Source organism: Anomaloglossus baeobatrachus, chromosome 2, assembly GCF_048569485.1.
Source record: "Anomaloglossus baeobatrachus isolate aAnoBae1 chromosome 2, aAnoBae1.hap1, whole genome shotgun sequence".
In the NCBI taxonomy this organism is placed as follows: Eukaryota; Metazoa; Chordata; class Amphibia; order Anura; family Aromobatidae; genus Anomaloglossus; species Anomaloglossus baeobatrachus.
In genome coordinates this window covers 546049588-546075191 of record NC_134354.1, presented here as the reverse complement: position 1 = coordinate 546075191, position 25604 = coordinate 546049588, and the positions used below count along the sequence as shown (strand labels likewise).

The 25604-nt window shown below is 49.6% G+C and overlaps 1 protein-coding gene across 1 annotated transcript in view; it reads right to left on the bottom strand.

The window, feature by feature from the left end:
- Positions 1–9752: 9752 nt before the first annotated feature.
- CARS2 (cysteinyl-tRNA synthetase 2, mitochondrial) overlaps positions 9753–25604 on the bottom strand; it is a 102955-nt gene continuing 87103 nt past the window's right edge. The window contains exons 14-15 of the mRNA XM_075334337.1: positions 10111–10356; positions 9753–9984 (exon numbers count right to left, since the gene is read on the bottom strand). Of these exons, the coding sequence (XP_075190452.1) occupies positions 9925–9984; positions 10111–10356 (306 nt within the window). The 3' untranslated portion in view covers positions 9753–9924. The remainder of the gene's footprint in view (positions 9985–10110; positions 10357–25604) is intronic.

Genomic DNA, 25604 nt, shown 5'->3' with positions numbered 1-25604 from the left:
CTCTCGCGATAAGTCAGTGACAGCGCTGACGTCAGCAGTACAGGAGATGATCACAGAAGGTAATGATCTCATCTATGCTCCTGATGGCAGCGGTCGTCATCCCCTGCAGTGACCTGAGCTGACCTATTGATGTTAGCTCAGGTCACTGCATTGCTCTCCCAGCCAATGGGGAACATTCTGTTCTTCATTGACTGGGACAGTGACTATGGTATGGATCGCCGTGCCCCCCCCCCCCCCCCCCTTATTGGATTACGCCGGACGTGGAATTGATTGTGCTCTTTTCAATAAATTGGTTAAAGAGGGAATGTTTTGGGGAGTGTTTTTTCAAATAAAACTTTTTTTGTTGTCTATTTTTTAATTATTACTGACTGGGTTGGTGATGTCGGGTATCTGATAGACGCCTGACCTCACCAACCCCAGGGCTTGATGCCAGGTGACATTACACATCTGGCATCAACCCCATATATTACCCCGTTTGCCAACGCACCAGGGCGCGGGATGAGCTGGGGCAAAGCGCCAGGATTGGCACGTCTAATGGATGCGCCACTTCTGGGGCGGCTGCGGCCTGCTATTTTTAGGCTGGGGAGTGTCCAATAACAGTGGACCTCCCTAGTCTGAGAATATCAGACCCCAGCTGTCCGCTTTACCTTGGCTGGTGATCCAATATGGGGGGGACCCCACGTTTTTTGTTTTAAATTATTTATATAATTTAAAATAACAGCGTGGGGTGCCCACTGTTTTGGATTATCAGCCAAGGTGAAGCTGCCAGCGGTGGTCTGCAGGCTGCAGCCGTCTGCTTTACCCTAGCTGGCTACAAAAAATGGGGGGACCTCACGTCATTTTTTTTTAATTATTTATTTATTTTATGGCTAAATACAAGGCTAAGCACCCTTTAGGCTACTTTCACACATCCGGCTTGAGCTCTGCGGCTCAATCCGGCTGTGCAAGCTATGCAACGGATGCGGTGAAAACACCGCATCCTTTGCATAGGTTTTTCCTTTGCGGCCAGTCCGGTTTTTGCCGCTTGTGGCATGCTACTGAGCATGCGCAGTGGCAAAAACCGCATGCGGCGGCCGGATGCGGTTATTGCCGCATTGCGCCGCATCCGGCTGCCATAGGCATGTATTGAAAAATGTGCCGCATCGGCCGAATGCGGTTTTTTTTTGCCGCACGAAAAAACGTGCCAGGCAACGTTCCATCCGGCCGCCGCATCGGCTACATCTGCCGCATGCGGCAAAAAACGGACGGAACGCAAGGCCATGCGGCACAATGCGGCACTAATTAAAGTCTATGCAGGAAAATCGCAACCGGCAGCAAAAAAAAAACGGTTGCGATTTTCATGCAAAGTGCCGGATTGTGCCGCATTCCAGAAAGCGGAGGTGTGAAAGCAGCCTAAGTGCCACATGAAAGTCACTAAAGGGTGCCAGCTTAGAAAATGCAGGGAGGTGGAACATTATATAGGTTTTTCTCATCTATCTATCATCTATCTATCCCTCTATCTATCTATCCATCTATCCCTCTATCTATCCATCTATCCCTCTATCTATCTATCCATCCCTCTATCTATCTATCCATCTATCCCTCTATCTATCCCTCTATCTATCCCTCTATCTATCCCTCTATCTATCCCTCTATCTATCTATCCCTCTATCTATCCCTCTATCTATCCCTCTATCTATCCCTCTATCTATCCCTCTATCTATCCCTCTATCTATCCCTCTATCTATCCCTCTATCTATCCCTCTATCTATCCCTCTATCTATCCCTCTATCTATCCCTCTATCTATCTATCCCTCTATCTATCCCTCTATCTATCCCTCTATCTATCCCTCTATCTATCCCTCTATCTATCCCTCTATCTATCCCTCTATCTATCCCTCTATCTATCCATCTATCCCTCTATCTATCCATCTATCCCTCTATCTATCCATCTATCCCTCTATCTATCCATCTATCTATCCCTCTATCTATCTATCTATCTATCTATCCCTCTATCTATCTATTCATCTATCTATCTATCTATCTATTCATCTATCTATCCCTCTATCTATCTATCCCTCTATCTATCTATCTATCTATCCCTCTATCTATCTATCCCTCTATCTATCTATCTATCTATCCCTCTATCTATCCATCTATCCCTCTATCTATCCATCCATCCCTCTATCTATCCATCCATCTATCTATCTATCTATCCCTCTATCTATCTATCTATCCCTCTATCTATCTATTCATCTATCTATCTATCCCTCTATCTATCTATCTATCCCTCTATCTATTCATCTATCTATCTATCCCTCTATCTATCTATTCATCTATCTATCTATCCCTCTATCTATCTATCTATTCATCTATCTATCCCTCTATCTATCTATCTATTCATCTATCCATCTTTCCCTCTATCCATTATCTGTCTATCGATTATCTTTATTATTTATTGCAGGGACAAACCTGCGGTAAATCCGCGGTAAATCCGCGGCAAATTCGCGGCAAAAACGCATGCGGATTTGGTGCGGATTTTTTCCGCAGGTCCGGAAATCTTTCACTGGCAGAAGTTTCTCAAGAAATTTTCTTGAGAAACTTCACATTTCTAGTGCGCACATAGCCTAAAGCGGTAGTCCGAAGAATGCATGACTACTGCTCGAATAACAGAGTATGGGTCTTGTGGTTTCTCAGGCAGCCCTAAGGTGCATTTACATTGCAAGATTATTACGAGCAAGTGTTCCTAGGGATACTCATGTCACAATCATGCAGCCTAAACTGACTTCATTCACAGGGTGAAATGATCGCCATTCTCCGCAGCACATCGTCCTGAGTAAACAGGACTGAAAATAATGGCAGCCTGTGTGCACTGGATTATCTATTAGTGGTTCAGAGTGTAGCCGAAGCGCAGTCTGTCTGTGTAAACGGGGTATTAACCCCTTAAAGACCCATGACGTACTGGGTGTGACATGGTGCTTAACGAGCCATTACATATCCAGTACGTCATGGCGAAATCGCGGCCCTGGAGCCCCGGTGAGTGCGATCGGTTCACACAAAGCTTAGATTCGGGGAGGAGGGAACCTCTGCCTGACCTCAAGAGGGGTGGTGTCTCCCTCCCGGATCTACGGAGGCTGTGATAGGCTGAGTGGCGTTCGTCAGCCAATCCCTCCATCCATGGAAGGCAGCTGAGGAGAGCGATCACTGCAAGTTCCCTGTTAAGCCCCTGCCCCCCCCAATCGGCTGCCCTGCCCCCGATCTCCTCTGTGCTGCAGCCCCCTCCATCTGCCACCACTCTCCCCCATCAGCCGCTGCCCCCCTCCGTGAGCTGCTGCCACCCTGCGCGATCTGCTGCCCGCTCTCTCCAGGTCGCTCTCTCCAGGTCACCCTCCCCGATCTGCTGCCTGCTCTCTCCAGCTCACCCTCCCCGATCTGCTGCCCGCTCTCTCCAGCTCACCCTCCCCAATCTGCTGCCCGCTCTCCCTCATCAGCTGCTGCCCCCCTCCCCAATCTGCTGCCCCCTCCACCACCTCTCACCCTGATCTGCTGCCTGCCCTCTCCCATCCTCCATCCAGCTTTTTTCCATCCCACCTAGTCCCCCCCACCCTTTTTTGCAGCACATCCATGCGTGCGTCCTGATTTTTTTTTTTTTTATGTAAACTAAGTAAGAAGTACAAATAAACTTAGTAGTAGTAATCGTCAACTACAGTATTTTTTACTGAATATGGTAAGGGTCAGCCCAGTGCCACACATGAGAGCGATGCACGAGTCTCACATCACATCATCCGGCATGGTTGCCCTCTTCCACAGGAGTGTGCGGCTGTGCCGGATGATGAGATGCGAGATTTGTGCATCGCTCTCACGTGTGGAACTTGCTCTAGTGTCAGTTGCACTGTCGCATCTAATGGATGCGGCAATTCCGGGCGGCTGCTGGCTGATATTTAGGCTGTGTGGCTCCCCATCCTGAGAATACCAGCCTTCAGCCGTGTGGCTTTACTTTGGTTTGAATCAAAATTGGGGGGGGACTGCACGTCTTTTGTTTTTCTCTATTATTTATTGTACTGCACGATATAGACCCACCCACCGGCAGCTGTGATTGGTTGCAGTCAGACACGCCCCCACGCTGAGTGACCGCTGTCTCACTGCAACCAATCATAGGCGCCGGTGGGTGGGGGAAGAAAGGAATACGAGATGGAATAATTAGCAGCCGGCATTTTTAAAAGAGAAGCCACCAGAGCAGTGTGACAGCTGTGCAGCGCCGCGCCCGTGATCGGTGAGTATGAGTGACGGGGTGAGAGGGACTCTGATCATACCAGGCTGGTTTGTGCCCAACAGGGTCCTGTCTATCAGCATGCCAGCGTTTACAAGCATTTGCGTGCGGCATAGTCAGGATCCAGTGATAAACAGTATTTGGACGCAGCTCAAAAACGCTACAAGTAGCGTTTTTGAAAAATGTTAAAATACTGCAACTCGCTGGATCCTCACTATACTGCATGCAAACGCATGTCAATGCGCGTCCACTGCAAATTCATTGAAATTAAATCTTATTTGCACTGGATCCGCTTTTGCTGCAAAGAAAACGTTCAGGACGCATGTTAAAAAAACGTAGTGTGAAAGTAGCCTTAGCTGTGGGTTTCTTGTGGCATTCTTCACATTCCAAGATATGTATCTATAGTTTGTTGAAAAGCTCCTACAGTTGCGTCAGACAGCTGAAGGGGGGGGGGGGAAAAGGCTATAGGATGCTTATTCAGAGCTGTGATCAAATATTTCACTTAATCTGCATTAGATCTTAATCTGCACTAATAGAATTGGCACCTTCCAGGGGCCCACCAGTCTCTCCCCACAGAGGGTTTGGTCTGCAGGATCTTTCTCCCAACGGTCTTGAAGACACTTCAGGATCACGACTATTTTAAAAAGTTATGATTAACGCTTGGCTATGTTTGTCAATTTTGATTCATACAGGGATTTTCTGAGTTTGAGGCAAAAGATGCAAATTCACAATTTATTATTGAAAAGTCTTACCTTTTTCCCAGGATTTTGGTCTGTGTCACAGTCATTTTTATATTTCCAGAGAAAGACAAATACCATTTATACCACACCAAAAAAAACCCCAAAACATTCAAAACTGGGTAGTCTTTGGATGTTATTGCATCCAAAGGCTAAAATTAGCAGGTTGTTGTTTTTTTTATCATTTCAGGTGCTGCAAAATATGTTGGCACAGTATAAATAAAATTATTATTATAAATCTTGGACTGGTAGACTATCATCACTTGACATTCTTGTTCTGGTTGATCATTCATGTAAAATAATATTTTACACCTTGGTTACCCGATGTTTACCTTGGTTACAGCTTACCGCAGGCTGTCAGACGCCGGCTCCTGATCCCTGCACTTTCAGGATTGTTGCGCTCTCGCTGTCACACACTGCGATGTGTGCTTATCAGCGGGAGAGCAACAATAAAAAAACGAACCAGCGCTGTGTGTAACGAGCAGCGATCTCACAGCAGGGGCCAGATCGCTGCTCAGTGTCACACACAGCGAGATCGCTAATGAGGTCACTGCTGCGTCACAAAAACCGTGACTCAGTAGCGATCTCGCTGTGTGTGAAGTACCCCTTAGAATGCAAAGTAAAAAAAAAAAATTGACCCTAGCCTAATCCTTGAATGATAAGATTATAAAGTTAATAGTTGCCTTAGATGATGTAACCCTTTCTTTTTGCTCTCGCCTCACTAGACTTCAGGTCTCTATCTACTGAGCTATTCTATCTAGCTTTCTGTCTATGCACATCTTTTACAGATAAAAAAAAACAAAAAACATTCATTTCACTATCATGTGTTTTGTTTTTTTCACCAGTACCAGTCTCACATGTATGACCATAAGGCCATGTGCGCACACGGTGCAGTTTTTGGTGCAGTTTGTTCCCGTAAACTGCATGTCTCTTCTCCCAGCAAATTCTATAAAAATTCAGAAAGGCTGTGCGCATGTTGCTTCTTTTTTGACTGCAGTTTTGGGTGCAGGAAAAAAGAAGCAGCATGTCCCTTTTTTTGCGTTTTTCCTTTTAACATAGTGAAAAAACGTGGCAAAAATCCATTTGTTTTTTTTCGTCCAGAGGTGCGTTTTACGCTGAAGACACAAAACTGCAGTTTGTGCATATACATTAACAGTGTGGGTAGGACGGACATGTAAAAGAGGCCTAACATGAGTTTGCTGCCATCAGAAACAGGAATGTGCAGATATCACCTCAGTGAAAATCACCTTCCAAGCTGCCTTCATCAATAACTAGTGCGCGCCTCACAATTTGAGAAGCACTTCCATAAGACAAGATTCCCGCTGATGAACCACCCAACAACAGCCATTATCACCAGAGGAAACTAAGGCTATGTACGCACGTGTGCACTCTGCAGCGCACCTAAAGGTGCGCTTCAGAGCGCATGGTGCCGGCAGAGAACGTGCGCTCTGCATGCTGCCTCTCCTTATAGACAGCATGCAAACCGCACGGAAGAAGTGACATGTCACTTAGAACGCAGCGATTCGGGCAGCAGCCGAATCGCTGCGTTCTAATACGCCACGTGCGCACGGCTCCTGCACAATCTCCATAGACTGTGCAGTTACGCTGCGCTGCAGATCGCAGCGTAACTGCATGTAATACGCACACGTGCGCACATAGCCTTAGGACTCATTCAGAAATCCGTTTTAATCATATAGGTGATGTCAGTGTTTCACAGATAGCACTCTTACCTGTAATAGGGACTGGGACTGTTCACATGTACATGTAATTTTTCATGAACCCATCATTCTGTGCAAATTAACAGACACGTCCGATATTGATCCGAGTTTTGGATCAAAATTGGCATTGAAAGTTTATGGGTCCGTGGAAAAAAAAAATGAACACTCCCATTTCATCTGAGTATGGTCGGATGTTCACAGATTGAGATTAAAAAAAAAAAATCTCTGTTCTTTTCCTGTTTGTTTCCACACATGAGAAAAACTGATGATACTTGGACCAAACTGGTCAAAATCTGGTTACAAAAAAAACCCCAAAAACCAAAACTGCAGTGCGATATACGCAGATATAGGCCGGGGAGGAGAGGGAGAAGGTACTTCCCCCTTCTCCACAGCTGTGACCCTATCACAAGATCAGATCACAGTCACATGATGCTCGCAGCAGAGGGTCATTAGCATATCGCTTCAGATGCTCTCGCATTGGAAGCTATGCACAAGTGGAATTATACCCATAGGCTGGTGTCAGACGTCCGTGTTTTAGGTACGTGTGACATCTGTTTTTAACACTGATGTCAGACGTACCCCATGTTACCCTATTGTGTACTCACACGGATCGTGTGGCCCCGCTATTTCACACGGAGACGTGTCCATTTTTTTCCTCCGGGAGCACGGGTGTCACACGGACCAGACACTGATGTGATCTGTGTGACACGGACCGGAGAAAACACGGGTTTTTAAATAAAAAGATTTTCTATATTTACCTGTATCCAGCGATGCTGGCTCTGCTGCCTCCCGCTCCTGACCCCTGCTCATTATTTTCATTGATTATTCACTGCAGTGAGCAGCTGGGAGCAGAAGCATTGCAGAGACCGCATCGCTAGTGACAGGTGAGTATCCTGCCAGCATTGTGTGCAGGGATGTCCAGGTCATCGGATTTCCCAATGAACTCTGATTACCTCCTGATGACACCCCTGCGACAACTGCGCTACAGCGAGTGTCACGATAGTAACTTCCAGGGGTTCATGAGAGTTCATTGGTAACTCCGATGACCCCCTGGATGTCACTTCACAAACTGCTGTATACTCACCTGTCACCGGTGCTGTCCTCGGCTGTGCTGTCCGGCGCTGTCCCCGCGATGCTCCGGCTTCCAAATCCTCGGGCAGTGAATAATCAATGAAAATAAGGAGCAGGGGTTAGGAGCGAGAGGCAGCAGAGCCGGATACAACATCGCTGGATACAGGTAAATATAGAACATCTTTTCATTGCAGAGACATGTGTTTTACCTGGCACGATCACATAGGATGCATATCCTAATGACAGGTTGACACAAAGCAAGTTTAGTGCATGAAATCCCGGTGGTGCTGGTCTTCATGACAACGTTCCTTTAACGATTGGAGCAATTTATAACTTTCGAAATGAAAGGTCGAATAAATGTTCATGCAAAGCAAACTGCAACTTATTTTGCAAACTTTCCTGAATTCATATGGAAAACTGCTTTTCTTTAGCACTAATTTCAATATAGTTGTCAGATAAAACTAAATAAATATATACAGATTCACATTGAAGGCATCAAAACTATGAATTAACACATGTGGAATTAAATACTTAACAAAAAAGTGTGAAACAACTCAAAATATGCCTTATATTCTAGGTTCTTTAAAGTAGCCACCTTTTGCTTTGATTACTGCTTTGCACACTCTTGGCATTCTCTTGATGAGCTTCAAGAGGTAGTCACCGAAAATGGTTTTCACTTCACAGGTGTGCCCTGTCAGGTTTAATAAGTGGGATTTCTTGCCTTATAAATGGGGTTGGGACCATCAGTTGTGTTGTGCAGAAGTCTGGTGGATACACAGCTGATAGTCCTACTGAATAGACTGTTAGCTGCTTTTTACTTGCCATAATACAAGTTCTAAGTAAAGAAAAACGAGTGGTCATCATTACTTTACGAATTGAAGGTCAGTCAGTTCGAAAAATTGGGAAAACTTTGAAACTGGCTCACAGCCCCAGGAAAGGAAGACCAAGAGTTACCTCTGCTGCGGAGGATAGGTTTATCCAAGTCACCAGTCTCAGAAATTGCAGGTTAACAAGCAGCTCAGATTAGAGGCCAGGTCAATACCACACAGAGTTTTAGCAGCAGACACATCTCTAGAACAACTATTAAGAGGAGACTTTGTGCAGCAGGCCTTCATGGTAAAATAGCTGCTAGGAAACGACTGCTAAGGACAGGCAACAAGCAGAAGAGACTTGTTTGGGCTAAAGAACACAAGGAATGGACATTAGACCAGTGGAGATCTGTGCTTTGGTCTGATGAGTCCAAATTTGAGATCTTTGGATCCAACCACCGTGTCTTTGTGCGGCGCAGAAAAGGTGAACGGATGGACTCTACATGCCTGGTTCCCACCGTGAAGCCTGAAAAAGGAGGTGTGATGGTGTGATTGTGCTTTGCTGGTGACACTGTTGGGGATTTATTCAAAATTGAAGGCATACTGAACCAGCATGGCTACCACAGCATCTTGCAGCGGCATGCTATTCCATCCGGTTTGCGTTTAGTTGGACCATCATTTATTTTTCAACAGGACAATGACCCCAAACAGCCCTTACATAGCCTGGAGGTGTATCTGATTAAGAAGGAAAGTGATAGGGTGCTACGCCAGATGACCTGGTCTCCACAGTCACCAGACCTGAACCCAATCAAGATGGTTTGGGGTGAGCTGGACCACAGAGTGAAAGCAAAAGGGACAACAAGTGCTAAGCATCTCTGGGAACTCCTTCAAGACTGTTGGAAGACCATTTCCGGTGATTACCTCTTGAAGCTCATTAAGAGAATGCCAAGAGTGTGCAAAGCAGTAATCAAAGCAAAAGGTGGCTACTTTGAAGAACCTAGAATATAAGACATATTTTCAGTTGTTTCACACTTTTTTGTTAAGTATTTCATTCCACATGTGTCAATTCATAATTTTGATGCCTTCAATGTGAATCTACAATTTTCAGTCATGAAATTAAAGAAAACACTGAATGAGAAGGTGTGTCCAAACTTTTGGTCTGTACTGTATATACACACACAGGCCTATACACTATACCATGCCAGAGTTATACTCATTTATAAAAGAAATAAGTTATTTATGGTCTACACTTACAAAATACAAGAAAATATAACACATATTGTTAAAAAAAATACATATTAATTTAATGTGGAATAAATGGCAGCATGTATGGCTTAGTCTCACTCTTCCAGGTTTTCCGTTTTCTTCTGCAGCTCCCATGTAGAAACCGTCCCTCTGTCCTGAAAAATATTAAATAATCCAATGACTGGACATCTCCAGGTGGCATTGAGTTTGGTGAAAATTTATTGATTTATTAGCTCTTAATAAAAGTGAGGCAACGGAAATGAGCTGTGATAGCAATTTACCTTAATGTTAATACCAAGGCCGGCTAAATTCAGGCGTGCTCCATCACAGGCCCTCATCAGAGCCGCCCGGTCTTTAATCATCTGCTTCCTCCTCTCCTTCTGCTGTCCCCTTTCTTCTTTAGAATCCTGTGAATCTTGCACGGTCTCGTCAGTTGCTAAAGCATAATTACGAACTTTGCTTCTGAAGTCTACAATCTCATCAACCACGTTTAATAGAAGTGCAGTATTTTTCCCTTCTAACCCAACCTATTTAAAGAAGAGCAAGACAAAAGAAACCACGTTACTATTTAATGCACCCATGAAGAAGCAACTTGTGCCAGTTTTCTGGTGGAAAAAAGTTGCAAATGTCGCATATGACTTTTTTTGTATTTGTGCTACTTAGGCTCCTTTCACACTACGGTTTTTTAACTGCGGCACAAATGGATTTTTTGCCGCAAAGCTGGATCCATTACACATGCGTTGTCATTTCAATGCATTTGCAATAGAATCGTGGCAACATGCGGTTGCGTGCGGAACACACTAGATCCGTTGCTTTGCGGTATTTTATCTTTTCTCAAAAACGCTCCTTGCAGAGTTTTTGTCCTCGGGCAAAATACTACATGTCAATGGATCCGTTAGATTGTAGCGATACCTGCAATGTCCTTCAATGGGCGCCGGATCCTTCTGCAGTCTGCACCGGAAGTCGCCGTATCTTGATAGACACATGATCCTGTTGTCTGTACTGAGCATGCCCAGAAAGCAGCCTGGCATAGTCAGTACAGAAATATCTATCTATATCTCCCTAAGCGCCATTTTCTGGGGCGGCTGCGGACTAAAATTCGCAGCGGGGGGGGGGCCCAGAAAGCTTGGGCCACCCTGCGCTGTGAATTCCTATCCCCGGCTGCCTAGTTGTACCTGGCTGGACACAAAAATTGGGCGAAGCCCACGTCATTTTTTTTTGTTTGTTTTTTAATTATTTCATGAAATTCATGAAATAATAAATAAAAAGGGGACTCCTTATATTTTTGGTTCCCAGCTGGGTACAAATAGGCAGCTGGGGGTTGGGGGCAGCCCTTAGCTGCCTGCTGTACCTGGCTAGCATACAAAAATATGGCGAAGCCCACGTCATTTTTTTTTAGTTTTTGGGCAAAAAAAACTTTAAAAAAGGGCTTCTTTGGATTTTACATTGCCAGTGAAGATAACACCAAGCAGTGGGGTAGCAGCTAGTAGCTACTTGGGTTACCCTTAGCAATAGAAAATGCAGCGGGAGCCCACTCATTTTTTTTTACCCCTAACACTAGGGTTAGGGTTATATGTTTGGGGGTTTTGTTTTTGTTTACTTTTTAATTAATTTAAAAAAAAAAAAATCGACATGGGCTTTGCCAAATATTTTACTGCTCACTCATCCCTACTCCTGACCACACAGCCAGCAGAACAAGTAATCAGACCAGCTGACTCCAGTGTCGGACGATTACTTGTTCTGTGTCCCGCTGCATCCATCGCAGCGTGTGCGGGCTGTGAGGTCAGCTGAGTTCAGCCGCCACTGGAGTCAGCTGATATCCTGACCACACAGCACACACTGCGATGGATGGGGGGACACAAAACAAGTAATCGGCCGACACTGGAGTCAGCTGATCCGATTACTTGTTCTGCTGGCTATGAGGTCAGGAGTTCAGCTGAGTTCAGATTAGCTGACTCCAGTGCCGGCCGAACTAGCTGACCTCACAGCCCGCACACCCTGCGATGTATGCAAGGAGACACAGAACAAGTAATCAGCCGGCACTGGAGTCAGCTGATCTGAACTCAGCTGAACTCCTGACCACACAGCCCGCACACGGTCACACATGATCAGCAGCGGGCAGTGACTGCTGTTAACCTGCATACATCACAGTGTGTGCGGGCTGTGAGCTCAGGAGTTCAGCTGATTCCCGATCAGCTGATTCCAGTGCTGCCCAATAAATTCTGTGTCCACTGCATCCAGGATCTGGTAAAAATAACAATTGCGGTTGCATGCGTTGCAGTTTGATAACACAGGATCCTGTCAAATGCGGTTTGCGGTATTTTACCTACAGTTAAAAAAATCGTAGTGTGTAAGCAGCCTTACAGAACAAAAAAAAAAAAAGACTGCCATACTTGTAGGAGGCCAGGTCTTTATCTCTGACAAATTTAATATAATTTACACCAGAAATTGGTATAAATTAATGAATAAATCTATTGACTTGCTTTTTTTGTGCATGGAAATGCAAAGATTCAACAAATATATTAAGTGGCCAATAAGTCCTAATAAATTTCTCACTTTTTACTCCAGTGCACTTTTAAGAACTGCATAGAAACTCGACGTTGAGACAACATGAACTCATATGATACATACTGTGCTGGAAGCAATCACTTTCTTTAAACAATGTTTCTTCGGCGCTCTATTGGGAGACCCAGACGATTGGGTGTATAGCACTGCCTCCGGAGGCCACACAAAGCAATTACACTAAAAAGTGTAAGGCCCCTCCCCTTCTGGCTATACACCCCCAGTGGGATCACTGGCTCACCAGTTTTCTGCTTTGTGCGAAGGAGGTCAGACATCCACGCATAGCTCCACTGTTTGTAGTCAGCAGTAGCTGCTGGCTCTATCGGATGGAAGAAAAGAGGGCCCATATAGGGCCCCCAGCATGCTCCCTTCTCACCCGCGGTGGTGCTTGTAAGGTTGAGGTACCTATTGCTGGTACAGAGGCTGGAGCCCACATGCTGTTTTCCTTCCACATCCCCTGGAGGGCTCTGTGGAAGTGGGATCTTGCCGGCCCCCAAGCCCTGGGGCCGGGCTCCATCCACAGACCCATAGAACCTGCTGGATTGGGAGCGGGAGTGCCGTTCAGGGACAAGGCCCTGCAACTTTCAGGTACTCTGTGTCCCCGGCAGGCACGGACACTCTCAGGGCTTGCTGAGCGTTGTAGTGCGCCGGGGACAGTGGCGCTGTACGCTGGGGGTTAGGTCACTGCAGCTTTGCTGAGTGACGTTGTGTGTTGGGAACTACTGCGCCGACCGCTCCTGGAGCGGCGGCGCAGCTGCGACTTGTGGTGCGCCGGGGGCTCTGCGCCGACCGCGCTTTTACGGCGGCGGCGCTTCTAACTTTAGCCCCCGGCTTCTGCGGCCTAGCGCCGCTTCGTTCCCGCCCCCACCCTGTCAATCAGGGTAGGGGAGAGACGCTGCTCAATGGCAGCGCCGAGGGCTGGAGCTTTATTTACATGCTCCAGCCCTCTCACTAGGCACAGGGGGAAGCAGACTTCCCGCTCTTCGTCGGTGTACGCCCAGGGCCCGCCCCCCCTCTCCACAAGGACGCCGGCAGCCATTACACATGCGTTCTGGCTGGGGAAAGGCAGCAGGCTCTGGGAGACCCAGACTAGAGGGATTTCTGGCGACCACACACCGCTCCTAAGCGGGCGGTAAGCTGCACAGTAGTGCTGGCCCCACTAGTGCCTCAGTGATATATTAGTGTACTTTTTTCTTGGTACCATATATATATATAGTTGCACTGTAAGGTCGCTTCTTGGCTGGACACCCTGTACTGCTCTGAGGAGGCAGCAACATGTCATCCGCAAAACGCAAGGCTGCCAAGGCACGGGCTGTGTGCACTGTTTGTACTGCATGTGGGGCTGATCTACCGGCAGGCTCCAATGATTCACATTGTGTGCAATGTTCAGTCCCAGTGGCACTTCGTCAGCCAGAGCCTATTGTGGTGGTAGCCCAGGCAGAGACGCCTGTGAACCCTGCCCCGGTGACGGGGACAGACTTTGCAGTGTTTGCTGATAAAATGTCTGAGGCTATGACAAAAATCCTGGAGACCTTGCAGGCCAGGCCAGTTCCTCAGACCATGGACACTGCTGTGGCTATGCTCTCTGGTCCCCCTCAGTTGGAACTAATCCGTACTTCAAGGGGGTCTCAAGCATCACAAGCTGAAGTCTCTGACTCAGATGACAGTCCCAGGCAGCCTAAGCGAGCTCGCTGGGAAAGACCCTCGACGTCATCACACTGCTCAGGGTCTCAGCGAGAAGAGTCTCTCTGTGATGAGACTGAGGACGGTGATCAGGATTCTAATCCTGAGGCCCCTCTCAATCTGGATGCCCCTGATGGTGACGCCATGGTTAATGACCTTATATCGGCGATTAATAGACTGTTGGATATTTCTCCCCCAGCTCCTTCAGCAGAGGAGGCAGCTGCACAGCAGGAGAAGTTCCATTTCCTGTATCCCAAGCGTAAATTAAGTGCTTTTTTGGACCACTCTGACTTCAGAGAATCAATCCAGAAGCACGACGCTCATCCAGACAAGCGTTTCTCTAAACGTTCTAAGGATACCCGTTATCCTTTTCCCTCTGAAGTGGCCAAACGCTGGACCCAGTGCCCAAAGGTGGATCCTCCAATTTCCAAGCTTGCGGCTAGATCCATAGTCGCAGTAGAGGATGGCGCTTCACTTAAAGATGCCAACGACAGACAGATGGACCTTTGGTTGAAATCTGTCTATGAAGCTATCGGCGCGTCGTTTGCTCCAGCATTCGCGGCCGTGTGGGCACTACAAGCTATTTCAGCTGGTTTAGCACAGGTGGATGCTATCATGCATCCAGCAGTGCCACAGGTGGCGTCCCTAACTTCGCAAATGTCTGCGTTTGCGACCTATGCTATCAATGCTGTTCTAGAATCTACGAGCCGTACCTCTATGGCGGCCGCCAATTCTGTGGTTTTGCGCAGAGCCTTATGGTTAAAGGACTGGAAAGCAGATGCTGGTTCCAAAAAATGCTTAACCAGCTTGCCATTATCTAGAGACAGACTGTTTGGTGAGCCATTGGCTGAAATCATAAAACAGTCCAAGGGTAAGGACTCTTCCTTGCCACAGCCCAGAGCAAGTAAACCTCAACAGAAAAAGTGGCAGTCGAGGTTTCGGTCCTTTCGAGGCTCGGGCAAGCCCCAATTCTCCTCGTCCAAAGGGACTCAGAAAGGACAAGGGAGCTCAGATTCCTGGCGGGCTCACTCACGCCCCAGGAAAGCAAATGGAGGAACCGCTTCCAAGGCGGATACCTCATGACTTTCGGCCTCCTCCCTCCGCATCCTCGGTCGGTGGCAGGCTCTCCCGCTTTTGCGACATTTGGCTGTCACAGGTCAAAGACCGGTGGGTAACAGACATTTTGTCTCGCGGGTACAGAATCGAGTTCAGTTCTCGGCCTCCACTTCGGTTCTTCAGAACCTCCCCCCAAAGTCAAATCTGTCACCGACCCAATCACTAACGTATCTTGGCATGGAGTTTCATACTCTCTCAGCGATAGTGAAGCTTCCGCTGAGCAAGCAGCGGTCACTACAGACAGGGGTGCAGGCTCTCCTTCAAAGTCAGTCGCACTCCTTAAGACGCCTCATGCACTTCCTCGGGAAGATGGTGGCGGCAATAGAGGCGGTTCCGTTTGCGCAGTTTCATCTGCGTCCACTTCAATGGGACATTCTCCGCCAATGGGACGGGAAGTCGACATCCCTGGACAGGAAAGTCTCCCTTTCCCAGACGGCCAAGGACTCTCTGCAGTGGTGGCTCCTTTCCACCTCATTATCACAGGGAAGATCCTTCCTACCACCGTCCTGGGCGGTGGTCACGACAGACGCGAGTCTGTCAGGGTGGGGAGCAGTGTTTCTCCACCACAGGGCTCAGGGTACGTGGACTCAGCAGGAGTCCAGCCTTCAGATCAATGTTCTGGAAATCAGAGCAGTGTTTCTTGCCCTACTGGCCTTCCAGCAGTGGCTGGAAGGGAAGCAGATCCGAATTCAATCGGACAACTCCACAGCGGTGGCATACATCAATCACCAAGGAGGGACTCGCAGTCGGCAAGCCTTCCAGGAAGTCCGGCGCATTATGATGTGGGTGGAAGCCACGGCCTCCACCATATCCGCAGTTCACATCCCCGGCGTAGAAAACTGGGAAGCAGACTTCCTCAGTCGCCAGGGCTTGAACGCAGGGGAATGGTCCCTTCACCCGGACGTGTTTCAGGAAATCTGTCGCCGATGGGGAAGGCCGGACGTCGACCTAATGGCGTCCCGGCACAACAACAAGGTCCCAACCTTCATGGCACGGTCTCGCGATCAAAGAGCTCTAGCAGCAGACGCCCTAGTGCAAGATTGGTCGCAGTTCCGGCTCCCTTATGTGTTTCCACCTCTGGCACTCTTGCCCAGAGTGCTACGCAAGATCAGATCCGACTGCAGCCGCGTCATACTCGTCGCTCCAGACTGGCCGAGGAGGGCGTGGTATCCGGATCTGTGGCATCTCACGGTCGGCCAACCGTGGGCACTACCAGACCGACCAGACTTACTGTCCCAAGGGCCGTTTTTCCATCGGAATTCTGCGGCCCTCAACCTGACTGTGTGGCCATTGAGTCCTGGATCCTAGCGTCTTCAGGCTTATCCCAAGGGGTCGTTGCCACCATGAGACAGGCTAGGAAGCCCACGTCTGCTAAGATCTACCACAGAACGTGGAGGATATTCTTATCCTGGTGCTCTGCTCAGAGAGTGTCTCCCTGGCCATTTGCATTACCTACCCTTCTTTCTTTCCTCCAATCTGGGTTAGAAAAAGGTTTGTCGCTCGGCTCCCTTAAAGGGCAAGTCTCGGCGCTATCCGTCTTTTTTCAGAAGCGTCTAGCACGACTTTCTAAGGTGCGCACGTTCCTACAGGGGGTTTGCCATATAGTTCCCCCGTACAAGCGGCCGTTAGATCCATGGGATCTGAACAGGGTACTAGTTGCCCTCCAGAAGCCGCCCTTCGAGCCTCTGAAGGAGGTTTCACTTTCTAGACTATCACAGAAAGTGGCTTTTCTGGTAGCGATCACATCTCTTCGGAGAGTGTCTGAGCTAGCAGCGCTGTCTTCCAAGGCTCCCTTCCTGGTCTTCCACCAGGACAAGGTAGTGCTGCGCCCCATTCAGGAGTTTCTCCCGAAGGTGGTATCCTCTTTTCATCTTAATCAGGATATCTCTTTGCCTTCGTTTTGTCCTCATGCAGTTCATCGGTATGAGAAGGATTTACATTTGTTAGATCTGGTGAGAGCACTCAGAATCTACATTTCCCGCACAGCGCCCCTGCGCCGTTCGGATGCACTCTTTGTCCTTGTCGCTGGTAAGCGCAAAGGGTCGCAGGCTTCTAAGGCCACCCTGGCTCGATGGATCAAAGAACCAATTCTTGAAGCCTACCGTTCTGCGGGGCTTCCGGTTCCATCAGGGCTGAAGGCCCATTCTACCAGAGCCGTGGGTGCGTCCTGGGCATTGCGACACCAGGCTACGGCTCAACAGGTGTGCCAGGCAGCTACCTGGTCGAGTCTGCACACTTTCACCAAACATTATCAGGTGCATACCTATGCTTCGGCGGACGCCAGCCTAGGTAGAAGAGTCCTGCAGGCGGCAGTTGCCTCCCCGTAGGGGAGGGCTGTCTTTGCAGCTCTAACATGAGGTATTTCTTTACCCACCCAGGGACAGCTTTTGGACGTCCCAATCGTCTGGGTCTCCCAATAGAGCGCCGAAGAAGAAGGGAATTTTGTTACTTACCGTAAATTCCTTTTCTTCTAGCTCTTATTGGGAGACCCAGCACCCGCCCTGTTGTCCTTCGGGATTTTTGGTTTGTTTGCGGGTACACATGTTGTTCATGTTGAACGGTTTTCAGTTCTCCGATGTTACTCGGAGTGAATTTGTTTAAACCAGTTATTGGCTTTCCTCCTTCTTGCTTTTGCACTAAAACTGGTGAGCCAGTGATCCCACTGGGGGTGTATAGCCAGAAGGGGAGGGGCCTTACACTTTTTAGTGTAATTGCTTTGTGTGGCCTCCGGAGGCAGTGCTATACACCCAATCGTCTGGGTCTCCCAATAAGAGCTAGAAGAAAAGGAATTTACGGTAAGTAACAAAATTCCCTTCTTTCTTAACACATTCCTTATGGGGCTCCCAAGCTCTGTGCTCTGCTTTTTCTGGGGGCTCCATAAAGAATTAATGGAGTGTCAGTTGGGGCTTTTGCATTGTGTTTCCATTCTAACAGGGATAAAAGTGCCCTATTCTGCTAAAATCATGATGTGTTGGCAGAAAAAAAACACTGTATAAAATATGCACGTTTTGCTGTGTATTTTCCCCCACTCATTAGTATGGATAAACTCTGCTGCAAATCTAAAAGGAAAAATAATCAAAATGAGCATGATTTCTCATTCTCTTTACTGGTAATGTAAAACGCTGCATATTTAACTCAAAAAACACTACAAAAGAAGGGAATTTTGTTTACTTACCGTAAATTCCTTTTCTTCTAGCTCCTATTGGGAGACCCAGACAATTGGGTGTATAGCTTCTGCCTCCGGAGGCCACACAAAGTATTACACTTTAAAAAGTGTAACCCCTCCCCTCTGCCTATACACCCTCCCGTGCATCACGGGCCCATCAGTTTTGGTGCCAAAGCAGGAAGGAGGAAACTTATAAATTGGTCTAAGGTAAACTCAATCCGAAGGATGTTCGGAGAACTGAAACCATGAACCAAAGAACAATTCAACATGAACAACATGTGTACACAAAAGAACAACAGCCCGAAGGGAACAGGGGCGGGTGCTGGGTCTCCCAATAGGAGCTAGAAGAAAAGGAATTTACGGTAAGTAAACAAAATTCCCTTCTTCTTTGTCGCTCCATTGGGAGACCCAGACAATTGGGACGTCCAAAAGCAGTCCCTGGGTGGGTAAAAGAATACCTCGATAAAAAGAGCCGTAAAACGGCCCCCTCTTACAGGTGGGCAACCGCCGCCTGAAGGACTCGCCTACCTAGGCTGGCATCTGCCGAAGCATAGGCATGCACCTGATAGTGTTTCGTGAAAGTGTGCAGACTCGACCAGGTAGCCGCCTGACACACCTGCTGAGCCGTAGCCTGGTGCCGCAATGCCCAGGACGCACCTACGGCTCTGGTAGAATGGGCTTTCAGCCCTGAAGGAAATCGGAAGCCCAGACGAACGGTAGGCTTCAAGAATCGGTTCCTTGATCCACCGAGCCAAGGTTGACTTGGAAGCCTGCGACCCCTTACGCTGGCCAGCGACAAGGACAAAGAGCGCATCAGAACGGCGCAGGGGCGCCGTGCGAGAAATGTAGAGCCTGAGTGCTCTCACGAGATCTAACAAGTGCAAATCCTTTTCACATTGGTGAACTGGATGAGGGCAAAAGGAAGGTAAGGAGATATCCTGATTGAGATGAAAAGGGGATACCACCTTAGGGAGAAATTCCGGGACCGGATGCAGAACCACCTTATCCTGGTGAAACACCAGGAAGGGGGCTTTGCATGACAGCGCTGCTAGCTCAGACACTCTCCGAAGTGATGTAATTGCCACTAGGAAGACCACCTTCTGCGAGAGGCGTGATAGAGAGACATCCCGCATCGGCTCGAAAGGTGGTTTCTGAAGAGCCGTTAGCACCCTGTTAAGATCCCAGGGTTCTAGCGGCCGCTTGTAAGGTGGGACTATGTGGCAAACCCCCTGCAGGAACGTGCGGACCTGCGGAAGCCTGGCTAGACGCTTTTGAAAAAACACAGAAAGCGCCGATACTTGTCCCTTGAGAGAGCCAAGAGACAAACCCTTGTCCATTCCGGATTGAAGGAAAGACAGAAAAGTGGGCAAGGCAAACGGCCAGGGAGTAAAACCCTGATCAGAGCACCAGGATAAGAAGATCCTCCACGTCCTGTGGTAGATCTTGGCGGACGTTGGTTTCCTGGCCTGTCTCATAGTGGCAATGACCTCTTGAGATAGCCCTGAGGACGCTAGGAGCCAGGACTCAATGGCCACACAGTCAGGTTGAGGGCCGCAGAATTCAGATGGAAAAATGGCCCTTGAGACAGCAAGTCTGGTCGGTCTGGTAGTGCCCACGGTTGACCCACCGTGAGATACCACAGATCCGGGTACCACGACCTCCTCGGCCAGTCTGGGGCGATTAGGATGGCGCGGCGGCAGTCGGACCTGATCTTGCGCAACACTCTGGGCAGCAGTGCCAGAGGAGGAAATACATAAGGCAGTCGAAACTGCGACCAATCCTGAACTAATGCGTCTGCCGCCAGAGCTCTGTGATCTTGAGACCGTGCCATGAATGCCGGGACTTTGTTGTTGTGCCGAGACGCCATTAGGTCGACGTCTGGCGTTCTCCAGCGGCAACAGATCTCTTGAAACACGTCCGGGTGAAGAGACCATTCCCCTGCGTCCATGCCCTGGCGACTGAGAAAGTCTGCTTCCCAGTTTTCCACGCCCGGGATATGAACTGAGGAGATGGTTGAGGCTGTGGCTTCCGCCCACAGCAGAATCCGCCGAACTTCTTGGAAGGCTTGACGACTGCGTGTGCCGCCTTGGTGGTTGATGTACGCAACCGCTGTGGCGTTGTCCGACTGAATTCGGATCTGCCTGCCCTCCAGCCACAGCTGGAACGCCTTTAGGGCTAGATACACTGCCCTTATCTCCAGAACATTGATCTGAAGGGAGGACTCTGTCGGAGTCCAGGTTCCCTGAGCCTTGTGGTGGAGGAAGACCGCTCCCCACCCTGACAGACTCGCGTCCGTCGTGACCACAGCCCAGGATGGGGGCAGGAAGGATTTTCCCTTCGACAAAGAAGTGGGAAGAAGCCACCACTGAAGAGAAGTTTTGGCTGCCCGAGAAAGGGGGACGTTCCTGTCGAGGGACGTCGACCTCCTGTCCCATTTGCGGAGAATGTCCCATTGAAGTGGACGCAGATGAAACTGCGCAAAGGGAACTGCCTCCATTGCTGCCACCATCTTCCCTAGGAAGTGCATGAGGCGTCTCAGGGGGTGTGACTGGGCTCGAAGGAGAGATTGCACCCCTGTCTGTAGTGAACGCTGCTTGTCCAGCGGTAGCTTCACTATCGCTGAGAGAGTATGAAACTCCATCCCGAGGTAAGTTAGCGATTGGGTAGGTGTCAATTTTGACTTTGGGAAATTGATGATCCACCCGAACCTCTGGAGAGTCTCCAGAGCAGTGTTCAGGCTGTGTTGGCATGCCACCCGGGAGGGTGACTTGACAAGAAGATCGTCTAAGTAAGGGATCACCGAGTGTCCCTGAGAGTGTAGGACCGCCACCACTGTTGCCATGACCTTGGTGAAGACCCGTGGGGCTGTCGCCAGGCCGAAAGGCAGTGCCACGAACTGAAGGTGTTCGTCTCCGATGGCGAAACGCAGGAAGCGCTGATGCTCTGGTGCAATCGGCACGTGGAGATAAGCATCCCTGATGTCGATTGATGCTAGGAAATCTCCTTGGGACATCGAGGCGATGACGGAGCGGAGAGATTCCATCCGGAACCGTCTGGTTTTCACGTGTCTGTTGAGCAGTTTGAGGTCCAGAACGGGACGGAATGATCCGTCCTTTTTTGGCACCACGAACAAGTTTGAGTAAAAACCGCGGCCACATTCTTGAAGGGGAACGGGGATCACCACTCCTTCTGCCTTCAGAGTGTCCACCACCTGAAAAAGTGCATTGGCTCGCTCGGGGGGCGGAGATGTTCTGAAGAAACGAGTCGGAGGACGAGAGCTGAGCTCTATCCTGTAACCGTGAGACAGAATGTCTCTCACCCATCGGTCTTGGACATGTGGCCACCAGGCGTCGCAAAAGCGGGAGAGCCTGCCACCGACCGAGGATGCGGTTTGGGGAGGCCGAAAGTCATGAGGAGGCCGCCTTGGGGGCGGTTCCTCTGGCGGTCTTTTTAGGACGTGACTTAGACCGCCATGAATCAGAGTTCCTCTGGCCCTTCTGTGGCCTGTTGGACGTGGAGAAATGGGACCTGTCTGAGGGCCGAAAGGACCGAAACCTCTGTTGTATCTTTCGTTGCTGAGGTCTGTTTGGTTTGGACTGGGGTAAGGACGAGTCCTTTCCCTTGGATTGTTTAATAATTTCATCCAATTGCTCGCCAAACAAACGGTCGCCAGAAAATGGCAAACCGGTTAAGAACTTCTTGGAAGCAGAGTCTGCCTTCCATTCGCGTAGCCACATGGCCCTGCGGACTGCCACCGAATTGGCGGATGCTACCGCTGTCCGGCTCGCAGAGTCCAGGACGGCGTTCATGGCGTAGGACGAAAACGCCGACGCCTGAGAAGTCAAGGACACAACCTGCGGAGTAGAGGCACGTGTGACTGCATTAATCTCAGACAGACAAGCTGAGATAGCTTGGAGTGCCCACACGGCTGCGAATGCCGGAGCAAACGACGCGCCTATGGCTTCATAGATGGATTTCATCAGGAGCTCTATTTGCCTGTCAGTGGCATCCTTGAGCGATGAACCATCTGCCACTGCTACTATGGATCTAGCCGCCAGTCTAGAGACTGGAGGATCCACCTTGGGACACTGAGCCCAACCCTTAACTACGTCAGGGGGGAAGGGGTAACGTGTGTCATTAAGGCGCTTAGTAAAGCGCTAGTCCGGAAATGCTCGGTGCTTCTGGACCGCATCTCTGAAATTGGAGTGATCGAAAAACGCACTCCGTGTACGTTTGGGAAACCTAAACTGGTGTTTCTCCTGCTGTGAAGCGGACTCCTCTATCGGTGGAGTTGGAGAAGAAAGTTCTAGCACCTGGTTAATGGACGCTATAAGGTCATTTACTATTGCGTCTCCTTCAGGTGTCTCAAGATTGAGGGCAACGTCAGGATCAGAGCCCTGATCTGCGACCTCCGCTTCATCCTCCAGAGAGTCCTCATGCTGAGACCCTGAGCAGTGTGATGAAGTCGATGGAAGTTCCCAGCGAGCCCGCTTAGCCGGTCTGGGACTGCGGTCCGTGTCAGAGTCCTCACCGTGGGACCTAGCACTTTGCTGCGCCGACCGAGGGGGGCCTGGGGGCAATGATTCAACAGTGCCCGGGGCCTGTGTTACCGGTCTGGACTGCAAGGCTTCTAGTATCTTAGCAGACCATCTATCCATAGACTGAGCCATGGATTGTGAAAGTGACTCAGAAAGTTTCTCAGCCAACACTGCAAACTCTGTCCCTGCCACCTGGACAGTGGGAGCCGGTGGTTCTACCTGAGCCGAGGGTCCCACCAGTGCCTGAGGCGCCGGCTGAGTGAGTGCCACAGGGGCCGAGCATTGCACACAATGAGGGTAGGTGGAACCTGCAGGTAACATAGCCGCACAAAAGGTACAGGTTGCAAAATAAGCCTGTGCCTTGGCACCCTTGCTTTTTGCGGACGACATGCTGTTGTCTCCTCTAAGAGCAATCAGTGAGGGTATATAGCCAAAAACAAATAATGCGGCCGAACAGAGCAAATGTATACAATATATAGATATATATATACACTTCGCCACCCGGGGGGGGGCCAGCACCTGGTAACCGGTGCGGCTTACCGACCGCCCAAAGCGGTTGTGTGTCCACCAGATTCCCTGCCTGGGCCTCCCAGAGCTGTGGCGCTCGTTCTGAAGTTCTGCACCGGCAGAAGTGATTATAACAATGGCTGCCGGCGTTCTCAGAGGAGGAGGGAGCCTTGGGCGTGACTCAAAGTGCGGGAATCTGGTGCCCCACAGTGCTCAGTGAGGGGGGAGGAGGATACCTAAGTATGCTCCAGCCCTCACCGCTGACGTCCAGTCTAGCGTCCCGCCCTTACCCCTGACTGGCAGGCCCGGGGGCGGGAGTATATGGTACTAGGCCGCAGAAGCCGGGGACTAAATTTAGTAACGCGGCCGGCAAACAGGCGCGGTCGGCGCGGTAGTCCCGGCGACACAATAAACACAGCAGCCGCTGCAGCGTCTGTAACACAGGTGCTCTATGCGCCGTCCCCAAGGGGACACAGAGTACCTCTGAGAAGCAGGGCCTGTCCCTGATGATACCCGGTCTCCTGTCCGTCAGATTCCCCCAGGGTCTGCGGAGGGAGCCCGGTCTCAGTGCATGGTGACCGGTTAGGATCCCACTTCTCCCAGAGCCTCTAAGGGATGGGGAAGGAAAACGGCATGTGGCTCCAGCCTCTGTACCCGCAATGGGTACCTCAACCTTAACAGCACCGCCGACAATAGTGGGGTGAGAAGGGAGCATGCCGGGAGCCCTATTAGGGCCCTCTTTTCTTCCATCCGATAAAGTCAGCAGCTGCTGCTGACTAAAATGTGGAGCTTGCGTGAATGTGTGCCTCCTTCAACACAAAGCAAAAAACTGATGGGCCCGTGATGCACGGGAGGGTGTATAGGCAGAGGGGAGGGGTTACACTTTTTAAAGTGTAATACTTTGTGTGGCCTCCGGAGGCAGAAGCTATACACCCAATTGTCTGGGTCTCCCAATGGAGCGACAAAGAAACGCAACATGTGCACATAGCCTAAGGGATACAAATACAACGTTCTGCCAATTGGTACGGGACCCATACCAATCAATAATCACATAAGCCATGGATAGGTGCTAACTTACCGTATTTTTCGCTTTATAAGACGCACTTTTGTTCCCCCAAATTTTGGGGGAAAGTAGGGGGTGCGTCTTATAATCCGAATATACGGATTATATACTGCAGGGTCCAGGGGAGGTGGGGGCCGCTCTGGAGACGTGCTGGAGGCTGAGGAAGGCTGGTAGAGGCTGGTGAGCTGGGGAAGGCTACAGCGGGAGATCTCCTGCTCCCGCTCATATAATATGCACAGCCGTTGTCCATCACCATGGTGCTGAAACCGCACCGCGGTGACGGGCTGGGGGAGCGGCGCATATTATATCTGTCTGTGCTCCCTTTGATCGCACATGCACCCCTGTGTTCGCTATGGCCCTCATGCTGCGGCCCATAGTAAAATAAAAAACTCTTTACTTACCTCCTCTTGCGTGTCTCCCCGGTCTCCCTGCGGCCGCTGTGATCATGCACGCAGAGATATCTCTCTGCTGTGCCGATCACATGACCGCACCGAGAACCAGGAAGTAGGAAGTGCAGGAGACAGGAGGAGCTCAACCCCACGGAGGGAGACACGAGGGAAGACAGTGCTGGAGAAGGTAAGGAAAGAGTTTATTTTACTAAAAGCAGCAGCACGGTGGCGATATCTAACACAGGGTGATGTGTGCCAGCCACAGTGGGCCGTGTGCCAGCCACAGGAGGCCATGTCCCAGCCACAGGGGGCGATGTGCCAGCTACAGGGGGCGATGTGCCAGCCACAGGGGGCCATATGCCAGCCACAGGGGCCGTGGGGTGGTCTGTGTACCCACCGTTCTTGCCTGCCACAGTGCGGTTGCATGTTCCACTGGACTCAGCTGTTTTTTCCTCCTTACTTTTGCCCACCCTGCTACCCTACAGGGCGGTCATCGCCTATTTCATTGCTCTGAGCTGAGTTTTTGGCGCCTTGGGAGTATATTTCCCCTTTTAGGAACAAGGTACTATTGTCTGTACAGCTTTGAACCTTGTGGAACTTGCAATTTTTGCATTCCCTGTTGTTGTTATGGTTATAATTGGGCCCGTATTGTGGTTACTTGGAGTGCATTAGCTCCCACTTCCAAGACAGTGGTTGCAATTGTATTATACCTTGCATATAACCTTCTTTAGGGGAATTGTTGTCCTTATAT